The sequence below is a fragment of the Oryzias melastigma genome, linkage group LG7 (genome assembly GCF_002922805.2).
Source record: "Oryzias melastigma strain HK-1 linkage group LG7, ASM292280v2, whole genome shotgun sequence".
Taxonomy (NCBI): domain Eukaryota; kingdom Metazoa; phylum Chordata; class Actinopteri; order Beloniformes; family Adrianichthyidae; genus Oryzias; species Oryzias melastigma.
This window is the reverse complement of record NC_050518.1, coordinates 4,138,423-4,151,966: the sequence shown is the minus strand read 5'-3', so window position 1 is coordinate 4,151,966 and position 13,544 is coordinate 4,138,423. Positions and strand designations below refer to the sequence as shown.

Here is a 13,544-nt window from a genome sequence, read left to right as displayed (position 1 = left end):
ATAAAAGGACGAAAGCTGATTTTTTTATTCAACTATATTTCTCATGCTGGAATAATACAGGAATGTTTTTCTTGCATTTGTTTTTTTAATAGTAAATTAATGTTTATAATTAAATAATAATAAAAAAAAATAAAGCTGTTAATGAAATAAAAGGTGTGGCTTTTTATAGATCAGTTTATGCACTCTTTATTTTATTTCTATTTCCCCCAAAATTCTCTTTCTTTCTTTTAATCTCTTACATTTAATTTTATATTTATTTTTTTATATAATTTAAACATGAAAATGAAACCCCCTTTTTTCTGTCTCTCCTCAGATTTATTATAAAGCCGTGCGGGACATTGAAGCAGGGGAGGAGCTTTTGGTGTATATGAAGGACGGCATTTTCCCGGAGGGCTCCATGGCACCCAACCTACAAGGTAAGATTAATGCGCGTCGTTAGCGCACATTTTAAACAAACTCCACCGTGCAACCTGCATCCTGTGCTGCCTTCGCGGTCTGCTCCCCTCCTATAGGGACACACAAAACAACCAATTCCCCTTTAATATTCACTTCTATGAATTTCCACAAAGTGTGAACAGATCTGGTCTTTTCATTTTCAAAAAAAACATTGAGTATGTACCACAGTAAAGGCTGGCAGAAGGCCGTGTATCATGTAAAAGTGACGTCAAGTGACAAATGAGCAGGAAAAGGTTTTTTGAATTGTTGCTTCACTGACATTTACCTCAAGTGATTATTAATTAATAAGTCATTTGATTTAATCCCTTTTTTTTTCTAAAAAGTGTAGATTGAAAAATACTGTTACAGACACATTATTAAGGGTGTATGTCATAAATATTTACCATAAGTTACATTGAGTTATGCTAAAGAAGTTAAAGAAAAAGAGAAAATCTATCTATCTATCTATCTATCTATCTATCTATCTATCTATCTATCTATCTATCTATCTATCTATCTATCTATCTATCTATCTATACATTTTTTTATTTTTAAGGAAGTTTATTGAGTTTATATTAATACACTTGCAATAAACAGTGAAATACATATGAATACAATTTCTCCCATGCAGGTTTCATCTGTCTGCTCGATATGTCATCTGAAAATGTGACTTTGACAGTGGTTTGCTGGATCTAAGCTTCTCTTTCAAACCTCACTTTGAGCGTAAAAGGGGCCGTAGTTCCGTTGTGCTTCTCTAAACATCTTGGACTTATTGTGGCGAAGGGCTGCTGTCATGTAACATTGTTTGGTTGTGTTTCTGGGGGGAAAGATGAAAAGGAACCAAGTTCGGGACAATGTCGGTCATTGCTGCGCGGGCCACATGTTAGCTTTGTGTGAACAGGAGCTCAAAGTGAGCACAATTATCATCTCGGAGCAGATTGGCGTTCTCTATTAGCATGTCAAAGATGGATTTATGTTAGCATGAAATGTAACGTGAGGGAGGCTGATAAAGTGGATTTATGTGTTTGTGTCAGAAGATAAAGAGCGAGCAGGGGAATATATTACAAGAGGGGTCATTGTTCTGTGATGGTAGGATGTAAGAATGAAAGAGAACAAAAACAGGAAAGCAGGAGGACACAAACTTAAGGGGTGGTGTTCTTTTCTTTGTGCATTTGTCTGATAGAGTCAACAAAGCAGCTGAGCGGGAGCTCCACTCTGCAGCGCTGCTCTCTGCGTCTGACTTATCGGAGAAGGAATTTGAAGTAGAGGACTTGAGGAGTCCCCTGAGACCTCACCCATGCTCCCAGATTAGCTGCTAAACTGCACATAATTGTGTAGTTCGTCTCCCAGAGAGCTATTAGTCTCCACTTTATTACCCCCACCTCACCCCACCCACACAGACAGACTAACTGAAAAAACACAGGCGTGCTGATGTGCACAAGCAAGTGCCTTTGTTGATGTGCATTGTGTGGACTTTGAGGCCGCCCTTTTCATTCCTTAGCACTCGTGTTCCTGTTACAAGACAGCTTTTTATGGAGAGAAAATAGTCTCAAAACATTTGTGCATGCATAGTATCAAACTTTTACCATTCAGTTCTTTAGTGTGTCCAAATCTTAATCAGGGCATATCTGTTTAAGAAAAGAGGAAAAAATGTCTAGTTTTTACTAGATATCATGCACAATCTTCAGTTCAAAGTGGCTGATGAGAAAATTCTGACATACATATCTGGCAAAGTGAAGAGTCTCAAAATCCCTTTGGCACTTGTGACTCTGATCTGTGTGTCAGTGGGGTTTTGTCTGTGTGTATCAGGTGATTGGTGTGTACTATTTAACCTTTAACACCTGAGGCGTCGCCAGTGACGCTTGAATACAAAATCTTTAACATAGTAACTTTTTAACTGTTAACACTATTTATGGAGTTTTATTAGGGCCAATATTTTTGAAACTCAAATAAAACAAATTAAAATGAATATTGGTGTTTGGCCAAAAAAATGTAAAATGTCACTTTTTGTAATTCTAAAATAAACTTGGTTATTTTTAGCTTCAAATGTTCTGTTTTTTAGGTTTAAAAATTCAAAATTTCCTTTTCATTTTTTTTTTGTTTCAAATCTTTTTTTTCACTTTCAGCTCTTTTTTTTTCTTTTCAAATCTGAAGATTTCAGTTTCAAAATTTTATCCAAGCATAAGGATGCTTTTGATGCCTGTAACACAATAAGATGATGCTTTGAACGGGATAGAACAGCGTTTTGTACGCGATCAAACTCTGCTTTTTACGCGCGTCTTGGGACAACTTCAGACTATGATAGCACAGACGATGCAGCCATTTTCTGACCATAATCATCACAGTTATCAGAGTCAGTGAATGCACCGGGACTGAAGTTACCACCCTCATCGATTTTGAATTGTTCTTCATGTTAGCCCCGCCCCAACGCGCCACAACAGGGCCAAAAGTTTTGAAACTGAAGTTTTCAGATTTGAATATATATGTAGGAACCATTCGGAATTTGTTTTAAGCTGGTGTCATTTCAATCTGTAAATTGTATGTTGTGTTTTTAATACTTGAGAGTACACGTGACTACACAATTACAAGTATTCACAGTTAAGTACAAAATGCATTGTATGAGTTACAAATCAAATTACCACAAACACAAATCCAAAGTTACAGTGTTCTCCTTCTTATTTGCGTTTCTTTATTCACGGTTTCACATATTTGAAGATTTTTTTTTCAGTCACAAAACTCAAGACACTTGTATGAAACTTTTCGTCTAAAGGAGGTGCTGAGGTGTATCTCCACTCCCCTCCAGGATTGGAGATACGCCTCTTCACGCTCCCTCTCTGGAGCGTGAAGATTGGTAACAGACATTCTTCCGCTGCGGAGGTAGGGGGTGAAACAGGACAAGGGCGTTCTCCGTATTCGGCGTATTTGCGGATGTCTCTGATCCCTAATCCTCACAAATAAAGGGAAAATACTGTACACACAAACAGGAAGACACACATTACAAATCAAGTATTACACTCTTCTGCAGCTATTTTGAGACTATTTTATCTCCATAGAAATTAACATTTTTGTAAGTACATTTCCATTCAAGCTCTTCAAAAATCTGCTATTGATTCTTTTTTTGTCAACATTTTCCACTCTGACTATTCTGATGTTACGCTTCAAAGCCAATTAAAGCTTATAAATAAATATGTATCTGCCCTTCATGAGATGGATTCACACTGGTGTCACGGAAAGCGATTTAGCTTAATTTTTGAGCGCGGTGTAATGGTCCATCGACTGGACGGGCGTTCAAGCGTCTCCTCAAGGTTACTCACATTGATGTTGCTACACTAATGCCCTTTTAATGTTTCCAAGAAGTTCCAGCTGAATAAATGGTCACGTGCTGTAGAAAACAGGTGAGCTGTGGACTTCAGGTCATTTCAGATAAACTCATTAGGTGAAACTGGAAGTGATTGATGGGTGTGTGTGGCATGTAGGAGGGCCCGGGGGGGGGGGGCTCAGCTGCCTGGGTCGTGGCAAAAAGGGTATGACAGGTTGGTGCTATGAAATCACCGTGCGGTCGGCGCCACTGTGCCCTTGCTTACCTTCTGAGTCGCTTTGGAAAATGTTCAAAAACAAACACACACACACAGGTCTCTGCCTGCACACACAAACACGCCATTGGGCTTTCCCCCTGATCTGTTGAACTTGGCGCCTAACTCAGGAACCTGCTATTGAAAAAGCTCCGCCTAAGTTTTATGTATTTGACCTTGTTGGTGAGAAGTATTGTAAAGGTTATCAACATGGAAGTGAAAGACCAACCCCTATTGTTTCCCCTGAGTGCTATTACACTTCCAGTCTCAGGCAAACACTGCTTTAACAAGTAATTAACTCAGTTAATGAAAGCCACATTTCACTCTTAATTGATTTCCATTTTATGTAGATGTCAATTGCAGGATTGTTACTTTAACTATTAGTAAAACTGGTCTGCTTTGTTGTAACTAAAACACAAAAACAGAAATTGATTTCTTGTTGAGTAACAACAACAATCTTTTAAAGTTTTATGCAAATGAATACACGGCTGCATCTTCGAGAACATGTAGCCTACAGGAGTTAGCAAACCATTTGCTGCAAATCAATGTTTTCCTTCTTCCTGCTTGAAGAAGATGGTACTGTATTGACTCTAAATGTAGTTACCGAGACCTTTTAAAGTGATTCATTTGAGCATCTTAAAAAATGTTATGACTATATTTACAGTGATTTTTATTGTTCATAATATGCAATAGTCTTTTAAGACCCACTCCAATGTAAATTGTGTTTGAACATGTTCTTGTGGCATTTTTCTCAAGGTGGAGAACATATATAAAGAAAATTAGGCTTAAAATTGCATTTGAGTATTTTTTTTCAAATCATTGTGAATCAGGAGCAGAAGAATTAAATGCTGTTGGATATTTTTTTTTTCATTTATTTATTTATGGAATGCCCCTTGAGATGCAACATCTTGTTTTCAAGGGGGTCCAAACACAAAACACGACAAAAAACTACAAATAATCTTTGTGGCAGTGACATAGGTGCTACAGCTGGTGGGTCACAAGCATTTACTTGTAAACGACTTGATCCTTGTATGTCTTTATTTTCCTCCTCTGAGCTCCTATATTGCTCTGCATTTTTGTTCTACCTGTGATGTTAGGTTAAGGTTGTAAGCTAGCTGAAGATAGTGTAAATAAGGGATGATGGGAAGTGAGGGGGGCTAGGGCTGAGGCTGGGTGAGCCTGAGCCAATAGTCCCGCCCCACAACGGCGAATTTCTGATGAACTAGTAGTGCTCTACAGAAACTGGGTTCTAGAAAACATGTTTTTTTGTTTTATTTTTTATTATTGGGAATGCTTTTAAATTAAATCAGAAGATGATCAGAGCAGGGCAAAGGAATAGGATAAGTCATCCTTCAGCTGATAACTGAAGAATTCTGTGGGTTTGTGTGTCCCAATGCAGACGAGCAAATGTACCGCTGTGAAGACTGTGATGAGCTCTTCTCCTCGACGCTTGAGCTGCGGCGGCACCAGAAGTACTCGTGCTCCAGTGCAGGCTCCATCTTTGATGCACTGAGAGACGACTTCAAGCAGGAACGCGAGGACAGCGACGAGCCTGTCCACGAGTGCAAAGACTGTGAGAAGATCTTCCCAAATGAGTACAGGTACGGACAATGCTCCAAGGAAAATTATTACATCTTTTTAAACATAGAAAGTGTTTGTTTTTAAATATGATAATGTATAACTTATTAAATTCACTCAGAAACTTTTTTTGTTTTATTAAGTTTGGGGCAACACATGATCGTCCACACAGAAGAGAGGGAGTACAAGTGCGACCAGTGTCCAAAAGCCTTCAACTGGAAATCCAACCTCATTCGCCACCAAATGTCACATGACAGTGGCAAGCGCTTTGAGTGTGAAAACTGTGATAAGGTACAGCACACCCAGCACGTAAGTTGTGCACAGGACACGCAGGCTTTATCCGTTCTGGCTTTCATTATGGTTTTTATCCACATAGATTTAGTAACTCTGTCACACAAGCTTATATTTTAGTGGATTTACATTCTTGCAGTGTTAATTCAATCTTTATTATACATTTCAGGTGTTCACAGATCCCAGCAACCTTCAGCGTCATATCCGCTCCCAGCATGTGGGGGCCCGCGCTCACACATGTCCAGAATGTGGCAAAACTTTTGCCACCTCATCGGGCCTGAAGCAGCATAAGCACATCCACAGCAGTGTAAAACCCTTTATCTGTAAGTAAGGCCAATGGAAATCATTTACCAAGACGGTGCATTTATTTTGTTTCTCAGTCTATGCTTCTATGTGTATCTCTAAAAGAGAAAAAAATAAAATATTAGATTTTCTTTTTTTACCAGAGAAGACATCTGCAATTTATCTTGTAGCAAATTTCTGTGTTTTATAAGCTGAGTCCTAAGAGACAAATTTCTTCATTATCGACTGCCCACAGTTTTAAAAAGGAAGACAGACTATAATAAGTTTCCCTTTCTTTAAAAATAAAAGCACTGTTTGTTAGAACTAATAACAATAAAAGCATATCTAGAACATATTTCATTCATTTTATTTAGCAAAAAGACATAAAATTAATATAAAACAAGAAAAAAAAAACTTACAATTTTTCCTTGATCTTTATAAACCCACTCCAATGGAAAACTGTATTTAACACATTCTTGTAGCATTTTTCTCATAATGGAGCAAATTATTTTATAAATATATATATATATATATATATATATATATATATATATATATATATATATATATATAAGCGTAGGAATAAGGCTACGTTTTTAAATATTTCTTTATTCAAGTCGTGGGTCAGGAGTGGATAAAAACACACAGTTTGTCTCCCTTCTCCATGACAATTCGGAAGCATCCACTTGCAGAAAAATAGATCCATTAATGCTGTCATTCTCCTCATCTAAGCTGGCATCTGGCTCAAAACTGTACTCCTGGATAGCTCCGATGTTGCTCTCCATTTTTCTTGCTATGGCAATGTTAGCTTGGGCTTGTGAGATGCTAAAAGCCAGTGGGAGAGAGTGTAAACAAAGGGCTGGCGGGAAGCTAGTGAAGCCCCGCCCACAATGCAGAGGTGAATTTCGAATTAGTTCCTGCTGCTCGGTAGAAAATATGTCTTAGATGACACAGGCTCTATTTATTTGTGCCAAAAACTGCATAATCATAAATAAAAGACCAACGGGAATGATTTTACAATGGAAAAATATGTAGTTGGAGTGGGACTTTAATAACTTAATGTCTTGTTTGCTTTTAATTTTAGGGGATGATGAAACTTTTCCTAGATAAAAATATGTCATTTTGTTATCTTAAACCAAAATAGTACATTTTTAGTTTTTTACTTGTACAGAATTGTTATTTGAATTTGATTCATTGCTATAATAACTGAGGATTTAAAGGAAACATTTCAATGATATTACTGATTGTAATAGGAAAATAATACACATGCTAAGTAGTTCCCATTCAGTGGGTTCTTTGTTGTCAGATTTTATTGTGTTGTTGTTGATTTTGTACACAAAGCTAGAGACAGTGTTAAAATGGGTTTAACCAGGCCCTGATGGGCTGCGTGTTTTTGCTCCCCCAGGTGAGGTGTGCCACAAATCCTACACGCAGTTCTCCAACCTCTGCCGCCACAAGCGTATGCACGCTGATTGTCGCACCCAGATCAAGTGTAAAGACTGTGGGCAATTGTTTAGCACTACCTCCTCCCTCAACAAGCACCGGCGCTTTTGTGAGGGCAAAAACCATTATGGTTCTCCGGCAGGGATGTTTAACCCCGGCATTCCCATGAGCTCTAGCCCCATCATGGCTAAAACCAAGTCCCACCATCCCCACCTTCCAGGTCTGAACCAGTCAAGTTTAGGCTTTACTGACTACTTTCCATCAAGACCCCATCCTCACAGTGGCTTGCCCTTCTCCCCGGGACCTCATGGTTTCCCATCGCTCCCTCATGGCTTCCCAGGTATCTTCCCCCCATCACTGTATCCACGGCCACCTTTATTACCTGCAAGTCCATTAATAAAGAGTCCTCTGAGCGCCAGCAGTCAAGAGGTAAAACTTCCTCGAAGTCCCATTGGCGCCCCTCCTCTGCCACTCGTCAGTTCCACAAACAGCAATGGAGTCAGCAGTTTGGGACTGGAAGACAAGGACAAGGAAAACAAACTAGAATTATCTTCTAGTGGAGAGGTCAAGCCTAAATCCAAGATGACAGACATTTCTGATGGTAGTGACCTTGAAGATGTTAACACCACAAGTGGGACAGATTTGGACACCACCACTGGTACTGCTTCAGGTGATGGCTCTGACCTGGAGAGTGAAGGAGAAAGTGAGCGCGAGCGAAGTGGTAAAAGGAGAAAGCCATCTGGCACGGCGTCAAATCAAGACACAAACCAGTTAGAGGACACGAACAACGTATTAACGTCAAACATGTCCAGTTCAGGGAACCTGTCTATTGATCGTCCTTTTATTGGTTCCAGCTCATCTCAGCACTCCTTTTTCCCCCCACCGGATGAACAAGCCATCCCTCCCACCACCACAAATACCAACGCAGCCACAACTGATTCCATCAAAGCCATTGCTTCTATTGCTGAAAAATATTTTGGCCCTGGTTTGATCGGACTTCATCAAGAGAAGAAGATGGGTCCATTGCCCTACCATTCCATGTTTCCCTTCCAGTTTTTGCCAAACTTTCACAACTCTCTTTATCCCTTCAGCACTGATCGCAATGCTCTTAACCCCAGTATGTTCTTTAAGCCTGAGCCCAAATCACCTCGTGAACTGCTACACAAAACTATTTCAAGTCCCCCTGCAGCTCCTGCTTCTACTGCGGAGTCACCATTTGACCTAACCACAAAAACCAAGGAGGCCAAGTTAATTCCTCCAACCCCAGCAAACCCCTCCAACCCCAACAGCAGCACTGGGAGCAGTAGTGGACCTGTATCAATATCCAACAGTGAAGAACAGCCGCTGGACCTCAGTATTGGCAGCAGAAACCGCAGCAGTCACAATGGTGTGCAGGCTGAGCTGCAAAGTCGAAAGAACCACATCTATGGACATGGAAAAAGTGTTTTAAATAAGGAAGACGCTCCGTCTGGTTTTCCACACCCTCTTTCACAGTCGTTACATCAATCCTCTTTAGCACAGCACCAGCAGTCACAGGCACAGCCGCATCAACCACCCCCTCTGCACTATGCCAAGCCCTCAGCATTCTTCATGGATCCCATCTACAGGTATTTCAGCCCCGACTAGACCAGAACATATCTGTCACATGACCAAAATCAAAAGCCTCAATTGAAACTGATGTTGAGAGATTCTTGAGGTTTCAGGCATACTTTGACTTTGGTACGTAACCCTCTGCCTTGTTGTCGGTCCAGCAGGGTGGAGAAGAGGAAGCTACTTGACCCGGTTGGAGCTCTGAAAGAGAAATTCTTGAGACCCTCACCACCCCTCTTCCATCCACAGGTAAACTCCCAGTACACCCACACACTCATTCAAAAATGAAAAAAGGAAGTTGGTGGGATCCTTTGCAGAAACATTGAGTTGTGGAAAAAAATAGAAGAAGGAAACTCCAACAGTGGACACAAACATTACACATAGACAGATTATTCCCACATGGTATTGACTATTATTTTCTAACTTTGTATTATGTGAAAATACCTCTCTCCTGCCTCCCACGCTGCTGCAGCCTCAATTGATAGGACCTTCTGTGCTATGATTTCACTGTGCTGATGTTATTTTCTCAAGGGTTCTGCATGATTTCTTCCTTTGTTTACTAAATGGCGCCTGTGTACCTCGTCAGTTTTACCTTTTTTCAGAAGACACAGTCTCTTATCGCAGGCTCTTTGATAATCAGCTACATTGTTTGACTTCACCCAGACTTTCCCCACCACTACATATCTTGATTGGACAGAATGATAGTATTAATAACAGACAGAGAGGGAGTATTAATGTTCTGAAATGAAACAAACTACCTCTCCCAGCTGCACTAATCTTAGTCGTGGCATTGTTTTATGCACTGGGAGCCTGCAGGCCAGCTAATAAGTCAAGCACCTCCAAATTTTTTCTCAGTTTTTTTTTCTCTGCGGCTTGGTGGCTGGCTGGATGGCTAGATAATAGCACCGTGTCCATCAAGGACATCCTGTGTTTGTGTCCAGGAGAATGGGGGGCTCTTGTTGGGGAAATAGCTTAATCTGACATGAAAATCTGTGTCCTCTATCAACTATAACATTTCAGTGCTCAAATAGGCATATATGTAAATAAGCAGGGAGATACAATTTCACATGTGGGAAAATATATATATTTTTTAACATAAAATGCCTCCAAAGACCTGAAAACTTGTGCTTGATGTGATGTTCTTAGCCTAATTAGTGCTTTCTTAATAAAAATCTAAATTGAGAAGATTACCATGATTCCTCTTTATCTTCATCACCTGATCCCAAACACGAAACATTTCAACATTCTTACACGTGAAGGTGACTTATCAGCTGTGATCCTCCCAGCGTTTGAAACACAATGCTACCGCTAATTCAGTCTCATGACGGAATCACCCCGCTCCCTCTGCAGCCATTCTCAGGCTGCTAATAAACACCACCAGACAGAGTGTCTGTCCCTGTGTCTCTACCGTCTCAAATTCACTAAAAGAAGGAAGGATGTAAGCTGTTTTCGGCAAATAAACTCCCACGTAGCTGGTGGGTTCACAGGCTTCTAGCGGAAGAGAAGTGGCTATCAGCTGGGAGTATCACAAACGTTATTGTATTGCTCCTATCTTGGCTCTTGAATGCTTCAATTAGTCCATTGGTTGATCTGAAACAGCAGCTTTGGTTGAAGAAGCTGGAGAACAAAGCTCAGGTCAAAGCTAAAATTGGTTGAAGGGGGGAACAGAAGGAACTGTGATGATTTGTGATTGTGGCATAGGTCAATAAGGTGACTGGCCTTTAGTACAAACAACTTAGCTGACCTCACATAAACTACTTTCTCAGAGTTTCCGCCCTATATCCTGTCACACTTTGTTTTTTTTATGATCTGATCTTGTTTGTTTTGCTTTTATATGTCAACACCTACGGACAGATTTTAGATTAGTGATATATTTCAAGTAAAATATACTAGGCTTGTCACGTAAAAGTTCTTACAACCAACATCCATCTAAACCTGCTCAATTCCTTTTTGGGTCACAAGGTCACTGGAGGCCACTCCAATGAAAATGGTGAAATTGGTGTTTTTAACATGTTCTTTTAGCATTTTCTCACAATGGAGGACATGTATAAAATAGTTTAAGATTAAAACTACATTTCTGAGTATTTCTTTATTCAAATCGTGTTGGATCAGGAGCAGATGAAACGTGATGATGATTATGTGACACAGTCTCCCTTCACAACAATTCTCAAGCATCCATTTGCAGAAAAATAGACCCATTAATGTCTTCATTTTCTACGTATGAGCTGCCATCTGGGTCAAAACTGTATGACATTTTTTTATTTTCTACACGAATATTAGCTTGAGCTTGTGTGGTGCTATAAGCTAGCAGGAGAGAGTGTAAACAAAGGGCTGATGGGAAATTAGCAGAGCTAACTTCCGTGTCAACCGTCCCGCCCACAATCCAGATGAGAATTTTTGATGAATTCCTGCTGTTCTGCATCAAACACATCCTAAAAACAACAAAGCTGTTCGATTTTTGATAAGAACTGCATAATCATAATTGAAAGACCACTGGGAATGATTTTACTATAGAAAAAATATAGTTTTATGAGTGTCATTGATGTTTTTAAGTTTTATTTTATTTTTTTATAAATTTCCTTTTATTTGTCTAGATGTCAGCCATGGAGAATATGACAGAGAAACTCGAAAGCTTCGGTGCTTTAAAACTGGACGCTCCGCCCAATTCACTGCAACATTCAGCTCATCCACTCTTCAACTTCCGCTCTCCGCCTCCCTCCCTCTCAGACGCCATCCTTCGCAAAGGAAAGGAACGTTACGCCTGCAGGTGAGTGGCTGGGGTAACTGATGTGCTTTCCAGCTTCGATTTACTTTTATGAAATCCTATATTTATGGCACATATATGTTCACATCCAGGTACTGCGGAAAAATCTTCCCACGTTCAGCAAACCTTACCAGACATTTGCGGACACATACGGGAGAACAACCCTACAGGTTAAATATTTGTTTGTTTGTCATGTTTTGAAAAGGATTTTGGTTTAATGAAAAATGTATTTATATAATTTTATATAAATAAAATATTTTTATCTAAAACTTTACTGATACTTCTAGAAAAAAGAATGTTTGCTAATCTAAGCAACATGGAAACAACTCTGCTGTTTTCTGAAGGACACTCCTGCTCTGCTGCATTTACATCATTCTTTTCTACTCTGGCAGGTGTAAATACTGTGACCGCTCATTCAGCATCTCATCCAATCTTCAACGGCACGTCCGCAATATCCACAACAAGGAGAAGCCCTTCAAATGTCACCTGTGCAACCGCTGCTTCGGTCAGCAAACCAACCTTGACCGCCATCTGAAGAAGCATGAGCATGAGAACATTCCTGGTAAGTCTGCAGCATCTTGGAATTGATTTTTGCTGACAACAGTCAGGAAACACGGACTTGCTAAGTTGCTGGATAGGAAAATAAACATTGCCACTGAAGCTGAGTAATTATAATACTAAAATGGGTGTAAATAAAAATATAAATATATATATTTTTAACTTTTGTTCAATAAATGAAAACTTGTCAAAGTTTTGTGAAGCTTTTGGCCTTTTCAATGTGTCTGAATATGAGTTTATTCTGTTCTAATATTACTATTTATTAAAAATCGTCTGCCTGTCTCCTCTTGAGCAATCATAGTAATGTTGTTCTCTGTTCGTTTGACTGTGCTTTTCCCAACAGTGAGCCAGCAGTCTGGGATACTTTCCAACCTGGGAACCACCATCTCTTCTCCAAACTCCGAGCCAGACAATCATGCACTTTTAGATGAGAAGGAGGACTCGTACTTCTCAGAAATCCGCAACTTCATTTCCAACAGTGAGATGAACCAGGCCTCCAGCTCCACGGATAAAAGGCAAGGCAAAAACTTACATTTGAATCTAGAATTGTTAGAAAAACTTGAGGTGTTTCTTTCAGATCTGTCAGACTGACTGTCTTACTGCAGTTCCAGCTGCAGCTTAAATAAACTAGGCCAAGTGTTTGCACCCAAAAACCTTGAAAACACAAGGTTTGGAAAATGTTTTTACATAAGGTCAAACCTTGTATTTCAAATTCTCACATTTTTTATAGATTGATGTACATCAGGGGTCGTCAAACGTTTTCTTATGAGGGCCACGTTTTCTAATCTGATGTGGGACCATGGTCAGTTTGTAAGCCAACAGAAAAAGTCTAACAATCACAGCCTAAACATAGACATTTATGGTTTTACAGAACACTACACATAGCCAAATCTTTAAGAATTAATTTCTGTAATCCTCACGGAAAAAAACAGTACTAAAACATTTAAAAGATTAAACAAATAAATAGTCTATCCTTTCCTGTCGTAGTTCAGAATGCAGAAGAGTGGAATAAATATTCTCCATGTGGGTCA

General features: G+C 39.6%; 1 protein-coding gene across 9 annotated transcripts in view; it reads left to right on the top strand.

Moving 5' to 3' along the window:
- prdm16 (PR domain containing 16) overlaps positions 1–13,544 on the top strand; it is a 181,756-nt gene that overhangs the window by 159,979 nt on the left and 8,233 nt on the right. For 4 of the 9 annotated variants that reach the window (XM_024293212.2, XM_024293211.2, XM_024293218.2 and 1 more), the window contains 10 exons: positions 314–416; positions 5,407–5,608; positions 5,729–5,894; positions 6,046–6,199; positions 7,531–9,208; positions 9,353–9,440; positions 11,786–11,958; positions 12,048–12,125; positions 12,348–12,517; positions 12,857–13,028. In XM_024293212.2, the coding sequence (XP_024148980.1) occupies positions 314–416; positions 5,407–5,608; positions 5,729–5,894; positions 6,046–6,199; positions 7,531–9,208; positions 9,353–9,440; positions 11,786–11,958; positions 12,048–12,125; positions 12,348–12,517; positions 12,857–13,028 (2,984 nt within the window). The remainder of the gene's footprint in view (positions 1–313; positions 417–5,406; positions 5,609–5,728; positions 5,895–6,045; positions 6,200–7,530; positions 9,209–9,352; positions 9,441–11,785; positions 11,959–12,047; positions 12,126–12,347; positions 12,518–12,856; positions 13,029–13,544) is intronic. The other 5 variants (XM_024293213.2, XM_024293220.2, XM_024293214.2 and 2 more) reach the window with 5 other exon arrangements.